At 37.4% G+C, this 23,882-nt stretch overlaps 1 protein-coding gene across 10 annotated transcripts in view; it reads right to left on the reverse strand.

Moving 5' to 3' along the window:
- The window catches only part of LOC143371620 (uncharacterized), a 93,896-nt gene that overhangs the window by 39,124 nt on the left and 30,890 nt on the right, over window positions 1-23,882 (reverse strand). For 7 of the 10 annotated variants that reach the window (XM_076816991.1, XM_076816989.1, XM_076816988.1 and 4 more), the window contains 11 exons: window positions 14,641-14,791; window positions 12,864-13,077; window positions 9,519-9,614; window positions 9,002-9,239; window positions 7,931-8,232; window positions 6,198-7,839; window positions 5,838-6,121; window positions 2,519-2,630; window positions 2,090-2,432; window positions 1,765-2,005; window positions 784-1,658 (listed from right to left, as the gene is read on the reverse strand). In XM_076816991.1, the coding sequence (XP_076673106.1) occupies window positions 784-1,658; window positions 1,765-2,005; window positions 2,090-2,432; window positions 2,519-2,630; window positions 5,838-6,121; window positions 6,198-7,839; window positions 7,931-8,232; window positions 9,002-9,239; window positions 9,519-9,614; window positions 12,864-13,077; window positions 14,641-14,791 (4,498 nt within the window). Of the gene's footprint in view, window positions 1-783; window positions 1,659-1,764; window positions 2,006-2,089; window positions 2,433-2,518; window positions 2,631-5,837; window positions 6,122-6,197; window positions 7,840-7,930; window positions 8,233-9,001; window positions 9,240-9,518; window positions 9,615-12,863; window positions 13,078-14,640; window positions 14,792-15,961; window positions 16,100-16,875; window positions 17,163-23,882 lie in introns of those variants that run through there. The other 3 variants (XM_076816992.1, XM_076816994.1, XM_076816990.1) reach the window with 3 other exon arrangements.

The following is a 23,882-nucleotide window of genomic DNA, read 5'->3' on the forward strand; positions in this document are numbered from 1 at the left end:
GAAAGCGGAGCCCCACTACGTAGGAACGAGGCAATCCTTCATACGGCCAACAAATAGGTAGTCCGGAGTCACAGAAAAAGTTGGGTCCGAAAGTGGGGTAAACTGCCCCGGTTGGGTTATGGAGGTTCCCCCTCGGGGGTGTAGCGAGTCCGTTAGGACATGCCCCTTCCTTTGTGGCCTCTGAAGTCATCACGCCACCCCGCCAACTCGGTAAACTAAACTAAACTAGGTTTGAGTTAAATGTGCTTCTAGCCAACTGAGGCTCGGTGGCGCTACCGGGCTGTCCACACCCGCTCTAACTGCTAACTTACTAACTAACTGTAACTAGGTTTGAGTTAGATTTAGTATAGAAAATATAACTGCACTTCATATTAAACATTATACTCAATTATTATTGACAAAAATCAGAAAAATGAAATATCTCGTCTGTGGCTGTTCACAAACGGCACGTGTCGCGGGATTGTAATATGACATACATCTATAATCTTTATTACATTATGAGTAAATATTTTGATGTTTATTCAGAATCAGGTACACCTGTTGATCGTTTCCGATACCTCGAAAACGATCAACACATGTATACGTGATTCCGAATAAATGCCAAACTATTTTTATGAATATCTCAAAAACTAAGGCCGAGCGGCGGTTATGTGTACAGGAAACAGTTGTTCAGAATATTGAGTTTTACAACATATTTCAGTTTCATCACAATCAGTGCGATGTACCCTTTTTTATGCACAATTACCGAATAATTTGACAAAAATAAAGTTTCTTTGTACTTACTTAAGGGGTCTTTTTGACGTAGGATTTCTGGTAGTAGTGGTGGTGGTAGTAGTAGTTGGTCGTGGTAAGGATGTAGATGCTGCTCGTCTTTGTGGAGACACTAAATTCTTATCTTTAGACATAACTCCATAAGATTTGTAAGGTAAGGAGCTAGGTCGTGTTAAATGAGTTCTTGTTCCTACATTTTCCTGATCAACTCTACTTGTACGTTTTGTTACTTCTTTGCTCCTTAGTTCTACAGGTTTTTTTGGTACACTTTTTGTTGTCGAAAGAGTAGCAGGTTTCTTTAAGGATGGGATTCCTGAGACAGGAGATTTCGTATTTTTAGCAGCTCCTGATGTAGTATTCAACTGTTTTACTGGCGAAGCAAGAAGCCTAGGTATTTTAGACTTTCCTAAGCTTGTAGGTGTTCGCGTAGGTGATAAAGGTGACGACATTACTGGTTGATTCTTTGTATCTTCTTTTCCTACCATTAACTCCCATTTTTCTTGGAGTTTTCTAAATTTCGCTTCTCCAGACATATTGTCTTCATCATCCGTCTTGTTATCAGCACCTTGAGATTTTGTAGATACAGGATGCTTATTCGACGCTCTGTTCAGTGGCGAATGTTCTAAACTATCGGTATAATCTTCAGAATCTTCGGAAGTTAGTTTATCCAGAGCCCGGAATACTTTCGAACATATAGGATTACTTAAACTTTTCTTTACAGTTTCCATGTCTGGCTTATGTGCACTGCTAGATTTATCGTCATAATTGGCATAAGCAACGCAGGATTTTGGGCGTATTTTTCGGGGACTAGAAATCATTGCACAAGCGTCCGTTTTATCAAAATGATGTTCTTTTAGAGAACCATCACAGTTTCTAAAGTTCACAGGCTGTAAAATGTCATTATAACGTACCATTATTTTAATCGCCATAATATAAACCTTTAACAAGAAACAAAATGTGAAATTATATTTAAAGTTTGTAACACATACTCACATTTATGTTATGGTTATTTAAATTCCCAAAACTATTATGAAGCTGACGATACTGATATAAAAGATCAAGCTGAAATGGGCAAAATGCGAGAGGATTTAGAATGTACAGGAGAGCATCAACAACTTCTCGCGCATTTGCATTGCCTAATGCGGCCACAAATAAACTGTTATTGTTATAATGTTTCCTTAGAATGGATTCCCTTGTACACAAATATGCAAACCATGCATCTAAAGCTCTTAAACTGAAGAAATGGAAAATTCAATTATGAAGTAACCATAATATACGTTATCACATATTGTATATCATAATATTCACATTAACTTACTTTAACAAACCAAATACAAATGCGTGAAATTTCAGCATTCCTTCTGTAATGACATCTTCACCGTTAATTTTTTGTACTAATTCGTTCAACGTTTTAGTCAGTGGACCTTGTTGAGAAGATGCTTCAACCACTTGCCAAACACTATTTGTTATTGGTCCAAATGTAGAATGTAGGTGTGGTTTTAATCCATCCGACATAATGGCATACAAAGCAGGGCATAGACTGCTAAGACAAATTTGAGCACATTCATTTTTATGATTGTAATTCTGTCTACTATGCATAGATACACCATTCCAATATTTTAACAATAAATCGACTGCTTTGTTTGCAGACAATATCATCTCTGAAAATATATTTACGAACGTTAACAGCTTATTAATACAATTATTTTAAATATGTAAAAAAAAATGTAATATAAATAGAATTTACTTTTCTTTTCATCTAAATCTAGTGGTTTATTTTCAGGATTCGTATCTCTTCTTTCTTCCTTAAGTGTACAATCTTTGTTTTGCTCGCTTGTAACTGCATTCAAGTTATTGATCTACAATGGATAAATTGTGTAATATGTAATTTGATATATTTATATTTATATATACACAGTGTGTCCCATTTTAATCTCCCCGGGTAAATATCTTGAAAAATATGTATGGACTAGCTTAAAGTTCTCGGCGTTATCCGGGTTAGATATCTGTTTTCAGTGAAGGAAAGGGATCTTTTAAAAAGATTTCTTAGCGAACACCTAGGGGCTAAGAGAAATCTACCTACCTTCCCTGTTCATAGTGGTTCCAAAAAAATCGTGATGAGTCAGTGTGAGTGCGAGTAAGTGAGTGAGTGAGTGCGGAAGTCAGTGATATTTGGATTTTTTATATATATATAAAGATTATTTTAAAAAAATAAACCCCCTGAAAACTCTGTCTTGCCAAGACGAAAGTTATGCAACACACTTGTAAGTACAGTTAATATTTATTGAGAAAACGCATTTCAAAGTAAGCAATTTCAAATTTATATAATAGTACAGAAGATAGTATAGAGACTATACAATAAATAGATATATGTAGATGATACGGAAAAATGGTTCAGGCGGAAGTTGTATAAATCGAGGAGGCCATATCATGCTGGTATTTGTTTGACCTGATGATCATATTGAAAACCCCTGTGAATATCACATTTAAATTTTGAAATGGGAACCTGTATTTCTTATTTCATATTCTTGTAGCTTATATCGAAATGTTTTCAAAACACTACCTAAGTACCTGTGCCTTTCGCACAAACCACTACCGAGATACGAACTTCCAAAGTTGAGATGCAGCCAGGGATGCCAGGAATGTTCCTGACACACAAATTGCCAATGGAAGGGGAACCATCCTTGGCGTCGATTCATTTTAAGCCAACACCTAGCTTGGCGTCGATTGGTTTGACGTTACGGCATCATTAGGCGGATGCGTGGCATATTCCCCATCCATTACGGAGACACTCGGGTGAACTATTCCCTAGCACCGCTGTTGACATGCCACCAGCATTAGTGGTACCTGATGTGCACCACAGAGAGGTGTAACGTCTTACTTACTTAGCTTTTGCAATTCGTACGACTGGGAACAGAATGCGAAGATTTTAGACACATGTATTTACGGGTAACCCTACTGCCGGTGGCATGTCAACTTTGGAAGTTCATATCTCGGTAGTGTTTTGTGCGAAAGACACAGGTAGGCAGTGTTTTGACACATTTCGATGTTAGCTACAAGAATGTGAAATAAAAAATGCAGGCTCCCATATTAAAATTTTAACGTGACACTCACGGGGCTTTTGAATGTCATCGCAAGGTCAAACAAATACAAGCATGATATGTCCCCCTTGATTCCTACAACTTTCGCCTGAACCATTTTTCCGTATCATTCATATTTTTCGAGATATTTATCTGGGGAAATAAAACCCTCTAGTGCATAGATTTTTAATTCAGTTGGAAAAAATAGACTACTCTTATTAGGGGATGAAAAGGCCGAATCCGATGTCTGTTTTCAATTTGGAGGATAATAATAATAATAATAATAATAATTTTCGCAGCGTGCGTCGCTCAAAAATGTCAAATCGAAACGTCAGATTGACATGTTTCTTAGACCAATATGTGCGCTGTGGCACCTGGGACCCGAACCGCCGTGTAACCCTAACCCTTACCCGGTTAACCAAGGAAGGTTTCTGTAACCCATACTAACCGCGAGGGAACGGTTCTTAAATTCTAGAAAGAACCGAAGTAACCGGGTTAACCCGCTGCGAGCGGGTTACTATTAAAATAAGACAGTCTAGCCTAGACTAGACAGTCACGTGACGCAAGTCAGTGATATGTGAATCTACAGGCAATACATATTTAGATCAAATGAATACACAAAGTTTAAAATATACTAGTATCCATGCAGGATTGATTAATTTTAGAGGGTTGTTAGAAACGGAATTTATACCTTGTTTCTTAAACTTCAAGAATTCCTCAGCACCCATATCTTTTAGCATAAATATCTTCTACAGCATTGTACACGTTTCACCTTATAGCTTCCATTGTTTAATACTTTCTAGCATTCGAATATTTTCGACACCTAAGCCTTAGATCAATAGGCAAAGGTCCCGTCATCTGGTCGACAGTCGGTCTCGTCCGTGCGGTACTAGCGAAGCACCGAACAACGGGGTCGTAAACCCGCACCGTCGACAAACGCTCGCGAATTCGGCGCGGCCAATCTTTGACCTCGTATATTAATTACTTTCACGTACATGCATCACCCCACCAAGATTCTCCGATATTGAAATAAAATTCATTACTATTTGGAAACATGATTACAACTATTATACAGTTTTGACCGTATTACTGTAACCGCATTAACCCGGTTAACCGGGTTAGTCGGATTACAGATGAATTCTGTTACCCGGTTAGGCGGGTTAGTCGACAATACGGCGTACCGAACCGGGTACGGCAGGGGTGTCGAACTAGCGGCTCGAAACACGCAGTGACTCCTTCACTTCGCCTGCTCCGTAGAGCCATAGGAGAACAGCCCCCTCCACACCTACTTCACTCTGATGAATTTCTCCTCCAGGTGCCGCACTCTCTCCTTGCCGGGTTTCGTGCAACGCCTGGAGAAAAATAAGTGGGGGAACCGGCTGAGGTAGGGGCGGGGGGCCGATTCGTGCGGCTCTCGGAGTAGGGAAATTCGACACTCTTGGGGTACGGGTTGGGGTTCGGTTCTTTATGTGGCAGTACTTTTAGGCCTGGCAAATGAGAATTTCCAATCTCTGGATTAAACAGGTGCCCGCCTTAAGGCAGGCGTATGCACTAGAGCAGGTTTGGGAATTAAGTGAACGCGATTTTCAGGGGCAACGCCTCCTTTCTCCCGCCGCGCGTCTTGGCACCCGCAGCGGCCTAGGTGCTTGGGGCGCCTCAGGCACGTATCATATAAACCGAACGTGGCGCATTGGGGCGACATTGTATTAATAGATTTCCACATCGTCCCAGAGAGCACGATTTTCCATGCGTTTTTGTTTTGTCAACGCGCCACGCGTGGTTCACGTGGTACAGACCTGAGGGGCTCCAAACACATAGGCCGCCGCGGAGGCCAGGACGCGCGGCGGGAGAAAGGAGGCGTTGCCTCTGAAAATCGGCTGCCGCGTTCACTTAGTTCACAAGCCTGCACTAGAGGGTTAAAATTGGACACCCTGTATATAACTAATTTAATGTAAAGAATAATATGACAAATATGTTTGAAATTACCTTATCATCTAAATGTTTTTTCCTTTGGTTTACAGCAAAACTGACAGTCTTTTTCTGCGATTCTATCATATCGGTAGTTTTGACATCTTTGTTCATCCTGAGAGCTAAAAACTTTCTTACATATGATCTTAATTTAACATCAGAATCTTCTGTATCCCCGTCACTACTTTGGGATGAGAAACCACTACGTTTCAAAAATTCTTCCAATTGTTTGACATCATCTTCACTATTTTCAGAATTTTCGATCTCTACGTCTCCAGTTTTAATTACTTCATTTACCCTCTCTGTAAAATATAGGCAAATATTTAACTAAATCAGGGAAAGCAGTACATACAATAACAACTGATCAATTGACTTTACCTGTGTAATACCTTTCTTCCGTCTCATCTACATCTTTTTCTGAATCAACAGGTCTTCCACGACACAATAATTGTAGATCATTGTTCATGTAATATGCTTCTTGCAAAGACATTCGTTTATTTCCAGACGACTGATCTTCTACTTCTTCAACATCTCCCATTTCAAACATGCTATATCTTTTACTCGCAGGAACCTTATTTTTTCTTAAAATACTTCTGGGTAAAGGTGGTCTTGGTGGAACTTTCCCATTACAAAAATCGAATTCACGATCTCCATGTGGTAACGAGATCGATCGTTTCGGAAGAGAAGGGCAAGTTGTTTTTGTCTTACTAACTTGTCGATGCACTTTCTTGTCGTTACATACTAAACTAGCCTCGGAACTAATACTATCATAACGGTAAAGGTACAATGGATTAGTTATATTATTTAACATTTGTTGGTTTGTCGATGAATCAGTTAATATAGTAGAAGAACCTCGATATCCAGAGGATGGTTGTGTCGCGGTGCTACTAGTAGAAGATGAATTATTTGGTATGATTTCACTTATAGGGCGAGTTTTATGACGCATTGGAGGCGACAAACAAAACAAAGGTTTTCTAATTTCTTCATTAATATTGATATGCCTTGAAACTTCGGGTACATCGTGTAAAATTTTCTTGTACTCAGTAGGCAAGAGGAATGTCAATGACTCCCAATCTTTAACATGTGAAAATCCACGTTGGCGCAACGCATCTATGTCATTACAAGAGAATGGTCTAGTGGATTGACCACCCGTATGTTTCCAGTTAACTCGGTTCTTTCCAAAGCATTGTGGTTTTAAAGCAATATTATCTAACTTTTTGTTTCTGATATTAAGAAACGATAAGTCGGGCAACGCATAATTTGGATATACAACATAAACTGGCTTTTTGTTAACAACTGTTTCCGTTAACGACGGATTTTCTTTCCCTACAGGTGTTGTAAATACTAAAGATGTTTGAACTCCATTATCCTCTGTTTCAGCTATTGCTTGAACGCCTGTTGTTTGGCAAATTGGATATTCCTTTCCTAAAGATTGAATCCGCGCAGTTCTTCGCTGATGTTCAGAAGTATTAGTAATGACATCATAACTGTTTTGAACATTGCCATTATCATGTGTTAAATCGGATTTAGACATGCTTTCTGATAATTCTTCAACAGATGCTGATGACATCATTTCATCCTTTTGTTTATTGGTTACGGATGATTGTTTTGGAAGTTCATTAAAAATGTCTTTCTGATTTCTTATTTCCTGATTATTACGTGAATCACTTTTAACCCAATTGATAGAAAAGTCACTTTCCGGAACTTGCCGTTTCGAAGCATTATTTATATTCTGCCGTTGTATTTGTGTATTTGTATTAGTACCACTGTCACTAGCACTATTGCTTGTAGGCCATCCATTATCACTAACAGAGTCTGACTGGTCCAAAGTAAGACTCATCCCTTCTGCACTCATACTTTTTTGTTTCATAAATAATTTCACAAGGCTTAAATTCTGCAATTTTTTTCCTGTCGGATTGTGTTCTCCATTGTCAGAACTCCCTTCATTTATAGATCGACTCATTACAGACCCCGAGCTGTTTAGCTGTTGTGCATGATTGTTAGATTCTGCAGAATCGACCTATTTAAAAATATTTAAAAATTCATTTCAGTTAATCATACATTTAAGAAGTTAATTACTTTGTGAGAACATAAAATTGCTGCGGACTTACAGAAAAATTGAGAGGTATATTAACATGCTGTAACTGAGCAGCCTGAGTAAGATCTGGTAAACTCTGACTTCTCTTATTTGTCCCAGGCATAATATTTCCGATACCTTCTAAAAGTTCTGGTATCGTGTTGTTATTGCCTGATGGATGACGTGTCATAATTTTGTTCATGGAAGAATGTTTCAAATTACTCCACGTAGTATATATTTTAGAATCGGAACATGCCATTGATAAATCTAAGGTGTTCTTCAGGTCTGTATTCCTAGTATAATATATTTCCGCTGCTTCATAATTTTTTTGTTTTTCTGTAAAGACAATTACTACCAAAGTTATATTTGTCTGTTAATACTACATTTCAGAATCGTTCACTTCTATACAGGCTTGGGAATTAAGTGAACGCGGCGCCCGATTTTCAGAGGCAACGCCTCCTTTCTCCCGCCGCGCGTCTTGGCCCCCGCGGTGGCCTAGGTGCTTGGAGCGCCTCAGGCCCGTACCATATGAACCGCGCGTGGCGCATTGGGGCAACATTGTATTAATAGGTTTCCTTCGGAAGCGCCTACGCGCCACCTTCATGCGCAAGCGTGCAGTGCGGTGCCTGGCCAACTCAAGCCGTTTCTGACGCACCACCACACCGCGCAGTGAGTGGGTAGTTCCAACAGCTTCTGCACCGTGCAGTGCCGTGGTGCGACGAGTCGAGGTTATGTGTCATGCGATTCTGATTGGTTGATTTTGGTAGGACTATAGATTCGTTTGGGAATATAACCTCGACTCGTCGCACCACGGCACTGCGCGGTGTGGTGGTGCGTCAGAAACGGCTTGAGTTGGCCAGGCACTGCACTGAACGCTTGTGCTGAAGGTGGCGCCTAGGCGTTTCCATATCGTCCCAGAGAGCACGATTTTCGATGCGTTTTTGTTTTGTCAACACGCCACGCGCGATTCACGTGGTACGGACCTAGGCTCTCCTAGCACCTAGTTCGCCGCGGGGACCAAAACGCGCGGCGGGAGAAAGGAGGCGTTGCCTCTGAAAATCGGCCGCCGCGTTCACTTAATTCCCAAGCCTGCTTCTATACATACCTTGATTTTCAAAGTCTTGAGAGCCATCTGAATACATTGTAATGCTACCCTCAAAAGCAATAGTGTAGTTATCTTTGTTATTTGCTTGGCATGTCAGTAACATATCTTCACAGTCCAGAGAGTCAACACTATAACTACCGCCTGGTGGTAGCACGGGTGTCTCTTTCAGAGGAGAAAAGAGCAATGATGACTTGCATATGGAGATTGTATCTGCCGTTGAACAGGCTGAATCTTCTCCCTTTAAATCAAGATATACTTTTACTTAGTTTCATGTTTACATATTATTTACCATGCACTCTTTGCAGAACTTGTTTTCATGCATATGTTAAGTAGCACAATTTGTATTATTAAGTATGATGCTTGAAACATATAAATAAATTTATTTCCTTTGTTGACCATGCAGAGGAACTGCAAGCAAATTGCGTTTTATTTTCATGTTAAGCAAAACAGTCCATACAGAGTTTTTCTTATCCTCTTCAACAAGGGGTAAAAGAAACATTCTCAGCCATTATCATACCTGGCTGCTGGTATGAGGGCTGATAGATGAACCGATGTCAAGCTTTTCCATAACAGATCCAGATATACTGGCATATCGTTCCCTTTGATAGTTAAACTGCCGCGATAACGGAATACAGAATATATTTGCAATAAACTATTTAAAAGATGCATTAATGAAATAAGAAACCTTGTGTATCGTTATGATACCCATCCAATGATTATTTATAAATTAAACATTACATGTGAGTAAAAGTCATTCTATAAAATGCAATCTAAAAAGTTTGTGAAACATATATAATTGCAAAATATAGGGTAGATGTCCCCATTACCGTGCCCTGTCCCTATTACCGTGCCTTTATGCTTAAAGAAGCTGTACGAAAAAACTCGCATAGATAAATAAGGAAAGAAATTTTTTTAATTAAGTTAAAAATGAGTACTTTTGAAACGTTTTCGTTTTTTTAAAGTCAATTCGGTAATAGGGACAGGAATTTAACGCTTGTCCCTATTACAGTGCTCACTGGCTCCCTCTGTAACTGCTAAACCTAACCTTACTTTCGTTTCTCAGAACGGGTGAACAAAAATTTATATTTGCATATTTTGCTTTTGTAATGAAAAGGTCATATTAAAATTACATAAAAACACCTCTCGTAGAGCAAAAAAATGTTTTGAACGGTTCATAACCTAACAGCGGAAACGCTATTCAAAAAAGGGCACGGGAATAAGGACAACGCATTTTTCGGGGCACAGTAATTCGGACAAAAACATGTATTTTTATTTCAATTTAAAAAATATGAAAAATTAACATTTTCAACCCGAAAAAAATGCCTTAATAAAGATAAAAGTTCAAAACACCAATATAAATTTTCACCAAGCAAAATTAAAATAAAAGAAGTCAGTAATTCCTTCGCTAGCAAGTCGGCGTCAAAGCACGGTAATTGGGACATCTACGGGTCATTCCCCGCGAAGTCGGATACTTTTCGGAGTAACATTTTGGATTTTGGTGCAACTTGGATCTGTTGTAGTCTTTAGGGATATATAAACATATCTCGAAGGATTTTTCCAAATGTCAAAAATTGTGGATGTTACAGCTCTTTGAAATATAGTGTTTACTTTTTTTCAAAAAATTGTAACCGTTGAACTAACAAACTGATAAAAATGAGCTTTTGGGTGCTTACAGTGGAGATATAAGAGTACCTAATAAAAATTATTTCACTTAACCCTTCGTGTTGACACTCTGGGTGTGAGCCACCCACAAGCTGATTTTGACGCTCTGTACCTTGTATATGTGAAATAAATACTGTTTCTCCAAAGCCGATTTATAAACTATTTTTTTTCTGAAAATATTATATTTGAACAACAACCCTGTAAATTTTTAGCTTCTAATATTGAAATTTGTAAAAGTTACAATTTTCTTTAAAAATTTTCTTCGGGTTTTCTCGACGTATGGTAATCTAGAATTTTTCCACAAAAACTGTGATGAAATTTCAAGAAAAAAAAACTATTGGAATACATTATACAATGACAGTCGTTCAAAAATTGTTCTGGGTGTGAGTTACCCAGGTATGTCAAAGTTGATCGAAAAAAGAGGTGTGTCAGCGAAGAGTTAATAAAAACGAATATTTGACCATTTATTTAGCAATTGTTGTTAACAAATGCAATTTTATAATCGAAGCCCTTTTTTATACATTTAGAAAAATAGGAGGATATAGCCCTGTTTGTGCTCTTTACGGACACGTTTTCAAAAATATAGACATTTTAAAATTGATCCTGTAAAAATTGCCGAAAGTTGACGCTGCGTCGCCCATTACCGGCTCGACTGGTCGGGCCGTGGGGTACTCGCAGCGGCCAAGCAGCTATACCTGATATTCTTATACAGGATTCTCGAAAATGGTAAGTATTTAAAAAAAAAAACTGAAGGAGGAAAACTCTTACTGTTTTTTATATCCAACATAACATGGTATCTCGATTTTTGCTGTTCGCAATATTTTCCTTGAAACGAGGGTAACTTTCAGTTTTTTAAATGGAATGCTATATACTTGATTACCCAATATGAAAGCGACTGTCAAGACAAATTTGATCACATGGTATACTATGACCTTCAAGGCCACACAAGGATAGGAATGAAAGAAAGAAACTCAATCTACTAAATAGATAGTTCAATATTAGGGCGGAACGATACTATATAGACGAAAATTTAAATTTGAATTTTTAGTTGGCCTGGGTGCGGGATAGTTGTCTTTTGATTAACCAAACGTAACTTTTAAAAAACGGAAAAATATTCATGTCTGCAGGTTCCCTTTTCTCCTAAACATGATGAAATAATCATACTATACAGGCGAAAATTTAAATTTGAATTTTCAGTTGGCCTGGATGCCGGATAGTTGTCTTTTGATTAACCTAAAAATGATTATATGATCATTTTTAGGAGAAAAAGAAACCTGAAGACATGAATATTTTTCCAATTTTTTTTTACAGTTGTGTTTGGTTAATCAAAAGACAACTATCCGGCACCCAGGCCAACTGAAAATTCAAATTTAAATTTTACGCTCCGCCCTATTCAATATATTTACTTTATTCCTAACCTTGTCTGAAAAAAAAACAGTAAGAGTTTTCTTCCTTCAGTTTTTTTCAAAAACTTACCATTTTCGAGAATCCTGTATAAGAATATCAGGGATAGCCGCTTGGCCGCTGCGAGTACCGCACGGCCCGACCAGTCGAGCCGGTACTAGGCGACGCAGCATTACATTCAATTAATTTTCATTTGGCCAATTTTAAAGTGTCCACGTTTTTGAAAACGTGTCCGTAAAGAGGACAAACAGGGCAATATCCTCCTATTTTTCCAAATGTTTAAACAGGGGCCTTCAATTATAAAATTGCATTTGTTAAGAATAATTGCTAAATTAATGGTAAAATATTAGTTTTTATTAAGTGAAATAATTTTCATTAGGTACTCTTATATCTCCACTGTAATCACCCAAAAGGTCATTTTTATCAGTTTGTTAGTTCAACGGTTACAATTTTTGGGAAAAAAAGTAAACACTATATTTCAAAGAGCTGTAACATCCACCATTTTTGACATTTTGAAAAATCCTTCGAGATATGTTTATATATACCTAAAGACTACAACATATCCAAGTTGCACCAAAATCCGAAATGTTACTGCGAAAAGTATCCGACTTCGCGGGGAATGGCCCCTACCCTATATAATAAATGTAATTTTTCTAACAATCACATTATATAGCTGTGAAACATAACATTGAGGATATTTGTTACAGTACCAAATACGCTAGTATATAATATACATATAATAATATACGCTACAATTATAAAATAGGTAATATACATTATACTGTATGATATTTACCTCCGAATGCTGAACTGGATCTGTGCACATAACAGGCAATGCCGTGAGTAAAGTATGAATATCTGCTGTACGAAAACTTTCCATATCAATTTCGGCCAAATTAGCATCCAAATTACGAGCGAGATCATCATAGTAGCCCAAATCTTCGCGGGAGTACGAAGCGGAGAGCGAGGACAATATGCTGGGATGAACGTGAGGTCCTCCATCTCTATAGCTAAACATCATCATTTAATAGAACTTGAAGGTCTAGATGGCGCACAGTGATCCGTCTATTAACACTATTCCTACCGACACTTCACGTATATCTATTCCTACCGCGACCGGTCAAATAACCGGTCTTTAGCACAACTTATATTTTTTAATATAGAATGAAGATAATAACCAATTTGACAGTATACAAATATAGTTTCTTTTATTCAGAAGTATATCATGTACATACGTGTGTTTGAGAAAAAGTCGTGAAGTTTAAAGGCGATTCAATTACGTTATATACAGGAAATTCTAATCGAAATTTTAAAAACGGTCATTTGACCAGTCGTGGTAGGAATAGTGTTAAGAAGCTAGCGGGACAAAAGTCGCGGTTCGTCCATAAATCATCAATTAGATGAAAATATTTGGAAAAAACCATCCACATTGTTTTACCACCCTTAAAACGTTCAACCCTCACAAGGGAAGATCCCCAACACGGAAATTCCTAAAATTATGAAACTTTGGGAATATGTAGAGGATATATCGGTATGTATTACGCATTTTTTTACTGCCCAAAAATTCAGTCTAAGGGGGTAAAATTGACCCCTGAAAATTCGGCTATTTCCCGATTTTGTGTTATGATTCGCGAATAAACAAACAGTTTAATAATGTAGAGTTGCAAATATTTGCAGCTGTAACTTGTCAATAGGTATTCTACAAAGCAAATAGAACAAAACCCCACAAAAATTTCTAGGTTCCACGAGGTTCCCGGATATCTAGAGCTTTTCCAACAGAAGCTTTTGACAAAAATCCACCATTTTTATGATCATATTTTAATTCTGTACGTTGGAAATTAAAATATTCATGGTTGAAACTTCATGTACTACTTACTTGAACTTTTGCAATCCATTTTGTAAAATACTAACAATTTTAACCCTTCGTGGTCACACCTTCTTATAATCACAAGTTGGTCACACGGGGTTCACTGTACCCCAGCGTCATTTTACGAGTTACCATTTTCGTATTTTTGAATCTTTTAACTTTTCAGTGATAATTGTACGTCTGTAATACATATACAATCATGGTCTAATAGTCTTTTTCTGGAAATGTAAATTTTGATATGATAAAATTTGTAGTTGAAAATGAGCGATTTTCCACGGTTGTGGGAAAAAGCGATATTTAAATTTTTTAAAAAATTTTTCCCTTGCGATAAATCCGCTTTGGAAGTCGTAAAGACACAACATTTTAACTCGAAAATTATTCTTGGGGTACAATACACCCCGTGTGACCACGAAGGGTTAATTGCGATGCAACGGAGCAATACTGATATATAGCTGATTCTGATGCATTCTAAGAAACTGTTACTAAGGGCCCGGCGCCCGTACATTTGGACGATCGTCATTTTTATAAAATACATACAAATTTGCATACCATATCATTCCGATATCTCTGACTGAGTAGCTTGTGGTATGACAAGGATTCATTCATTTCGGATGGGTCATGATTTTGGACTTTTGTCCCGCTAGGTTATCAATAAGCCACTGTGTGGCGATTAAAAAAAAATCATTATAAGATATCACAGGTTTACCCATAATCAATGAACCACTGATATTCCACATTGTCCTGTACAAATTCCGAACCAATTAGATCGTGTTGCACAGAATCTGTCGCAGGATTGGAATTGCAATCGGATCCTGGTGTTTGTGGATCTTCCATCACTGCAGCCCCTTTGCCAGCACCTAATCCATTAAGTGATATTAATAAGCGATTAACAAATTACTTGCAGCAAAGAAACATCATGAAAACATATTATATTTAACGTACAGAAAATACTGTCCAAGTTCTTTAACCCTAGTTCGGCTGACGAATTTTAAAGCTCATTTAGGCTGCAGCAGTCAGCCCGGTGACTAATTTTATATGTACGTGTGCACGAATAACGTACCTATGCAAGCAATGTTAATAACTACAAGTGACATTGCTTAGAACATGTTTTGTCATGTCTATGCACTGGACTAAGGTCAAAGCCAGATATATTAGTCGGCGGGGTAATGGGAACGCTGCTCGGCTCTGCCTGAACCTAGCCGTTTGACTGTTATTTATTCTTAGAGTAAATAGTAATAAAAAATTGTTGCGTACATTCTTATTTTCTATACATTTTCTAAAAGTCACCCGGGTGACTGTGTTAGCCGAAATGAGAATAAAACATTTCAACAGGTAAAAGTAAGGCGAAGAAAAATACTAAAAACCATTATTGCATGTTTTTTTTACTGAAAAATCATTCGTTTTAGATGTCATGGAAACTCAGAAAAGAAGTACTTAGAAGCAATCTTTTTTCCGCAGTACAGTTCAAATAGTCACCCGGGTGCCTCGTCAGCCGAACTAGGGTTAAACATATTTGTCCCTCTTCGCAGGGCGAATTTCACTTACGCCCAAATCGCCCATGATTTTCGTTAAGCTCGGTTTTCCTGTACGCGACTAGACGCAACGTGAAGAATTTCAAAGTCGATTTTCTCGAAAATAAAGCGCGATACTAAAAAATCTTACTCTTTCTTTTCGACTTATAACGAGTAAATAAGTCGGAAAAAAGGAATACAATTTTTTGATATTGCGCTTCATTTTCGAGAAAATCGACTTTGAAATTCGTCCAGACGCGTATACGAAAACCCACCCTAATGAAACTCACAGGCGATTTGGGCGTAAGTGGAATTCGCCCCCATGTAACATTATAAACCACGTGTTACACGAAGGTAACTACTTTAAAAAATTATGTGACGATTGGTATCAAACATATTTACGATCTATTATTCGATTACAGCTCATGACAGATCGTTATATGTAACCAAAACTTTACAATATCATATTCCGCGTGTATAGAGAACACATAGACGACATGCATAGATTAATTTTACCGTCATATTGCTATATTGGATGACAATTCTATGTGTGACGACCATTCTATCGATATTACGTGTGCACAGTGACATTGTCACGATGATCGATGAGTAACATTTCTGAAGGAGAGATTGCCGAATTCAATTTCGATAAAACCACCAACAGACAATGCACTGATAAGGATTTAAGTATTGTCTCCCCCTTTGTACGCCGTGGAATGTTCGCGACACAACACATGCACAGAACTGTCAGCCACTAACGTCACGTCGAGGTTATGGCGGATGTAATTCAAGCAAGCGTGCTTGTGTTCTGTATTGGGAATGATCAAGCCTGCGCGTCATCGTAACACTCATAAGAGGGCGTGTTTTAAGGTTAGTTGTCACATTGTAAATACAAAATTAATTAATTGATCAATACATGATAAATTTAGGCCATGCAACTGTTGATACAGTAGAAGAGTCGTGATACACACTAATATTCATTTGCTCTGAAATAACATCGAAACGCAAACAAACTTGAACCCTTTGATTCTCCATTAAAGCGATCTTTAAAAAAATGTATTTACGCAGAAAATACTAATTGACAATCAGAAATCAATATACTTTGTTACAATGTGACAAAAGCACTTGAAGAGACACGAGCAGTTATAATGCAGAATGTGTCGTGAAGCGTTCGCGTAATTTCACTTCATTGCACATGCTTAGTATAATATGCCTTTAATTAACTTTAGTTGGTTAATATGCATATAAGTGACTGAATGGTAGATAATATTACAACAACATTGTAGTCCGAAAATGTATGTGTTATAATTTACATATATGTGTACTGTTCATGGTCAAACGATTCAATGTATCGTGATTTACTACGTTGCAAAGATTAAAGAACATAAAGAAATCATTGTTTGAGATATGAGTTACTAATTATATGTTACCTCGAAAAATTCTTTTCCATCGCACCGCCATGGTCGCATAGGTCTCGTTTTACGGAAAATATTTACATTCGATAAATATTAACTGAAAACAACCATACTCGCAGCCATATGGCGACAATTCTCCGTCACTCATAGTTAGAAATTCATTTTACTGCGCCTATGGATTACGAAGGCGTATGCGGCGCATGAGCATTGCTAATCCAACGTAAAGGGTAGACAGTAGGAAATCGGATACAATGTACTTCAAATAAGGTTATAATGCAACGCGATAAGTAGATTCGTTTGTTCAGAGCCGTCTTAACAGCATTGTAGGCCCTAGGGCAAAGCAATGCAGTGGAGTCCCTGCCCACCCACGGGAATAATTTGTTTTGTCTGTGGGGGCCCCTACGAACATGGGGCCCCTGGCGACTGCCCAGTGTGCCCGTGCCTAAAGGCGGTACTGCGTTTGTTACCTATTCATCAAAGTTCTTATTGTCAGACATTAAAGCCGAGAATCCACCGGGAACCAAAGCTATTTATGCTATGCCATGCTACGTTTAAAAAAAAAATAGATTCAATACATTCTTATGGAACCGTTTCCACCAAAAGCTACGTGAAAACATAGCATAGCTTAGCTTAGCTTCCCGATTGATTCCCGGCTTAATAAAGCATTCTGTTATTTATCTTAATATATAAAGCAGAAAGTGTTTGTGTGTTTGTCTGTCGCCTAAAGACTTTCGAACGAAAGACTTAAACTCTAGGGTCACCAAATGTGTTCCAGCTCATTATGCCTAGCTAACCCAGATGAATGTGACTATTTTCATAAAAAATAAAATAAATAAATGAAACAGAATAAATAATTTTTTTTTGTAAAATCAGAATCTAAATTTCGGGCGAAGCCGAGTAGTAAAGCTAGTATCAACATAGTACAAAATGTTCATATAAACATTATAGCCCTAGTAGCACAAAATATTGATTTAATATTTTTTCCAAATATTAAAAAAATATTTTTTAGCCACACTTATTAATATGAAAAAAATGTTGATTCCAAATAGTATATACACATACTCAAAATGTGAAATGTTTAGAAAATATGAACTAAATATTCGTGGAATATAAAAGAAATATTCATAAAATATAAAGCAAATATTCTGGAAACGTGAAAATAATATTGAAAATTCCAAAATAAATATTTAGGAAATGTAACATATATATTTAAAAAATGTAAAGTAAATATTCAGAACATGTGAAATAAATATTCAGGAAATGTAAAATTAATATTAAAATTATATTTAAATATCAAAAAGAGATTGAACCTCTTTTTAATATTGGATGTATGTGTATTCAATATTTTGTGCTACTAGGGAGGTATTGTATTTCATATTGAGTTAATTACTATAAACACATAAAGTTTTTGACTATACATATGTACATGCAACTGGAAATGTTATTGCCGAATTTGTAGATGAACAGCAAAATTATTAAATGGGATATCGTTTAGTGAAAAGAATAAGAGTTTAATTTGAAATTGTAGATATATGTAGATAGTATTATCGTGTTTTCTTTGTCTCGGCCAATTTTAGATGACGGAAAGTGAAACGTTAAAATACTTTAGGAGTAGGGCTTTGGCATCACCGACTAAATACATATGTACATACTTATGCACTAAGGTGGAGTGGGATATTTAAATTTGAATTTTCAGTTGGCCTGGATGCGGGATAGTTGTCTTTTGATTAACCAAACACAACTATACAAAAATTTTGGGAAAATATTCGCGTCTGCAGGTTCCTTTTTCTCCTAAAAATGATTATATGATTACAGGGGCGGCTTTAGCATACTTGGCACCCCGGGCAAGATTATCATGGCGCCTCTCCAAGGGCACGAAAATCAATTAGCAGAACGGATATAAATGAATAAACGCATACAGCGGCGCCGCTATAGATTTAGCGCCCCGGGCAGTCGCCCTGCCTGCCCCCCTTAAAGCCGGCCCTGTACGATTATATGATTATATGATCATTTTCAGGAGAAAAGGAATCTGCATACATGAATATTTTTCCAAATTTTTTTTACAGTTGTGTTTGGTTAATCAAAAGACAACTATCCCGCACCCAAGCCAACTGAAAATTCAAATTTAAATTTTCGCCTATATAGTATCGCTCCGCCCTGACGTATATGTAGACAGGTAATAGGTATTTGGTATCTTAACTTTAATTCGCTTTGATTAATCTTGTTTTTCAACGTAGTATGAATATTTTGAAGTCCGAATACTTCACACATTTGAAAATTAGGATGATCCTAATTATACAGTAGGTAATAAATTAACGCATGTTCAATGCTGTTCCTATTAACTTGCCCAATTGCGGCCTTTATAACATTTTAACACGTTATTTTTATTATTCACTTGCTAAAAGTACTCGGCGTTGTCCGGGTAAAACTTTGATTGCCACAGACTGTTAAGGGGGTGAAGTAAGGGGGAGGGGGAGGGATGTCCAGATTTCATGGTAGCCTATATGTTCCACAGGGTTTAGAAAGTAATTAGGCAACATTTAGTCCAGATCAGTTAAAAAAATTTCAGTAAGGATCCGTTGCGTAGTTGTGACGTGATTGAGTAACAAACATCCAAACACACTTTCGCATTTATTATATTAGTATGATATGATTTATTTGAGCTTTTTGATGACCACACGCTGGATTTTTAATCATAGCTTCAAACATTTATAGTACAACTTGTAATATTTCATTTAAAGTTGTATTTTAAAAAATACCATCAATGAAAAGACCATTTTGCGCCATTTGTCAACATTGCGGCCTAGGCAATTTTGCCTACAGAAACGAGCCGAGCCTGTTAACGCTGCGTCATTTTACTTATCGAAGGAAAGATCGCGATGATTCGTTCACAGTGTCGAGGGGACTGGATAATTTTAGCAAAGCATAGGAAGAAGTAAGGGAAGCAGGGAAGAAATTGAGAAGCATTTTGCGACTCGACGAAAATTTTACGCGTGGAGCAACGAAACGTAATCTGAGAATATTTTTACCAGCAGCACCAACTGTTTGGCTTACATTTACGCCTGACGATTTCATAGTGAGACAAATTATACGCATATGTATGAATATTTTGCATTTAACCGAAATATATGCTTCGCGAACAAGTTCTTTTTTTATCATTCGCTCGAACGAGCCGAAATCGATTGCCCCATTTTATAAATGCTACGTTAAGAAACAAGATATTTCTCGAAACACTAATCCCGTTTCCAGATATTTTTAAACGTCTCAACAAATGTTGCGTAAGGATTATTTCTTAATGTACATATGTACATGTATAAAACATTCCTATAGAACATTTCTCACGTGTAACTATAGGAGAAGAGTCTTTTCAACTTAACTATGTTAACTCCTAAATAAGGACGAACCTGCATATCAAGATTTGAAACATTTTCCGGTATTATGAAATCACGAGGTGCATGTATTTTGCTTCAACTGCTGTTAATGCCTACGCGTCTCCGTTGCAACACTGCGTTCGTTAACAATTATTAAGTAAATCCATTAACGACATTATATGCTAAGTCTATCAATGCGAATAATTAGTTTGATTAGAGATAATTGTAAAATTGGTAACAAGCTTAGAAAATGGAGTAAATGGAAGAAACTTGTTTTGTCGCAAGCTTAATTTTCGAGACAAATAAACTTTGGGACCGCGACGAATACGCACATGCCATCTAACTAATTGTAAAATGTACAAGATAAATCACAATATTTATTCACGCTCCTTTTTAAGAACCCTGATATTTCAGCATTGGCAATGTTTATAAACAGTAAGCATTATTTCAATTCTAACATTTTAGTTAATTCATCTTTCTTATCAACCTTTATCATACTCATAATGCCGTCGTGGGCATTAATAATTCATTTATTGAGTTTTTCTATTCTATACTTGTATACAATATTTTGTCCAAATCCGATTATTTTGTTGCTATAGATAGATGCTACAGATTCAACTACGTATGTACAATGGGGCGGAGCGATACTATATAGGCGAAAAATTAAATTTGAATTTTCAGTTGGGCTGGGTGCGGGATAGTTGTCTTTTGATTAACCAAACACAACTGTAAAAAAAATTGAAAAAATATTCATGTCTGCAGGTTCCTTTTTCTCCTAAAAATGGTAATATAATCATATAATCATATAATCATATAATCATATAATCATATAATCATATAATCATATGATCATATAATCATATAATCATATAATCATATAATCATATAATCATATAATCATATAATCATATAATCATATAATCATATGATCATATCATCATATAATCATATAATCATATAATCATATAATCATATAATCATATAATCATATAATCATATAATCATATAATCATATAATCATATAATCATATAATCATATAATCATATAATCATATAATCATATAATCATATAATCATATAATCATATAATCATATAATCATATAATCATGTAATCATATAAACATATAATCATATAATCATATAATCATATAATCATATAATCATATAATCATATAATCATATAATCATATAATCATATAATCATATAAACATATAATCATATAATCATATAATCATATAATCATATAATCATATAATCATATAATCATATAATCATATAATCATTTTTAGGAAAAAAGGAACATTTTTACATTGGTGGTTGGTTAATCAAAAGACAACTATCCCGCACCCAGGCCAACTGATTCAAATTTAAATTTTCAGCTCCGCCCTAATGTACAATGTACCTACATACATCAAACCTGATGAAATCTGCGCTGTATGTACATATGTACTAGGTACAGTAAATCCTCGTTAAGCTGGGTCCAGACCTGAATGAGTATACGCTGAGCAGGCTGAGCGCGCACGAATATTCTGATGCGGACGGGTGAAACAGTAGCCAGGACCGCATGCTTCTACGTCAGAAAGGGTGAGCGTGAACGCATATGCTAGTGTGAACGTGTCATTCGCGATGACTCGGCGCATGCGACCCGACTCGCGAATGCCGGCGAAGGCACACGGCCTGAGCCGACCGTTGTTGGTTTTCTTCCGTACATCAAAGGGTGTTTGGACTGTTTGGAGTGTATTGCGTTCAGCGTAGAAGATAGAAGCAGCTGTGATACATTTCTCAAATCCTCGATGTCTCGGATTTTCAAGATATTGAACTATATGGTAGTCCATATGAAATTAGGGAGGATTAAGTCCTCATTTTTGCAGATTCGAAATTGTTTAAAAAATACAAATCTTCAAAGTTACCTGCTTTCGGTGATTTTTACGAAACCCGCCTACAGAAATTAATTTTAATGATCTGAATTATTGAAGGTATGGACTTGCGTCTTTTTTTTTTAATCATGAAGGATGGATCTATGTTAATGAATTTAACCTATTGCTAATATTGTCATAAACCAGAGTTGACTAAGTGGTGGCTCGCGAGCCACCGGGGGCACTTCCGCCTTGCTGCTACGCTGAACGGCCCCCCTCCATGCCTACCAGACTCTGACGACGCAGTGGATTTCTCTGGTAGGTATGGAGGGGGGCCGTTCAGCGTAGCAGCAAAGCGGAGGAGCCCCCAGTGACTCGCGAGTCATCAGTTAGTCAACCCTGTCATAAACAGTTAATCAAAAATCTAAAAATGACATTTTCAAAAATATAATGTAATTACCATATGGTAGACTTTAAAGCACTATTTTACTGAATAATTTGTCTTTCTTTTCTTCACTACACCCTGTATTGTTCTCAATTCATACAACCTGACGAACTCGCTGTTGTGTTAAAAAATCACACGAGACTATTTTTAACGAATTTCCGCTTGTAAATGATATAAATCAATTTTTCATGAAATTTCCTTTATTATGGTCCGAATTACGTCGTTCTTGGTGTTAGTTTTATCGGCGAAATATAAGGAATAAATTGACGTCGTTTTCGCAAAGATCTGATGAGAAATGCGGAACTCTTGGACATTTCTGACTTTTTAATGGTATTCGAGGGTCGAAACCCATAAAATTCGGTGAAGCACTGTGGGGGGGGGGGGGTTGTCCTCGCCACGGGGTACCAAGTGGCACCTCTTTGACAGGCGTCGCTGGAGAATCACCCTGTATTGGTAAACAGGATGACTTGGAAGGTTGAGCTGTATGTTTATTTAGCTAATCACAAAATCTTTACGACTGCAGAGTGGGGTAAGCTAAGCACAGAAGTTGGTGAAGAAAAGTACAATGGCATATTCGACCTCTCCGCATGCGTCATTCATGCGTGCTCAGCCTGCTCAGCATATACGCATTCAGGTCTGGACTCGGCTTTATAGCCCCGTTTTTACTATGCGTAATACGCCCGGTGACTATCCCCACCATTTCTTGGAATCCTTCGGTCGAGAGTGAGAGAACTTGAGAACGAGCGAGAGGGAACAAAAGATTCGACGGCAACTTCGTGTCAACTGTTTCGTTCCCTCTCGCTCGCTCTTAGGTTTTCTCACTTGACCGCACGGAATAGTGTCCGCAACGCGTCATACGCCCGCCGCCAGCCGTTCGTGGGGTTTAATACGAGTATTTACTGTAGTTGGCAATGGTCTCAAATGTCGTCTCAGCGTGAAAACACACCAATACCAGTAAAAGCGATAATAAGAGTCTATGCACCTTTTATTTTGCGTGCACTGCCCTGCCTACTGCACAGCGGTTACATTTTCACCAACATTTTTCTATCATTAGAATAAATAGACCAGGGTTGACTAACTGGTGGCTCGCGGGCCACCGGGGGCACTTCCGCCTTGCTCCTACGCTGAACGACCCCCCTCCATACCTACCAGACTCTGACGATCGCAGTCGAAAAGCGAAGGAAAGAATCACTGCGATCGTCAGAGTCTGGTAGGTATGAAGGGGGGCCCCGTTTAGTGTAGCAGCAAAGCGGAGGAGCCCCCGGTGGCTCGCGAGCCACCAGTTTAACTGGTCCAGTTAGTCAACCCTAAAAGAGAAGAACTATTTATCGTATTTTGTCTAATTTTT

Source organism: Andrena cerasifolii, chromosome 7 (genome assembly GCF_050908995.1).
Source record: "Andrena cerasifolii isolate SP2316 chromosome 7, iyAndCera1_principal, whole genome shotgun sequence".
Taxonomy (NCBI): domain Eukaryota; kingdom Metazoa; phylum Arthropoda; class Insecta; order Hymenoptera; family Andrenidae; genus Andrena; species Andrena cerasifolii.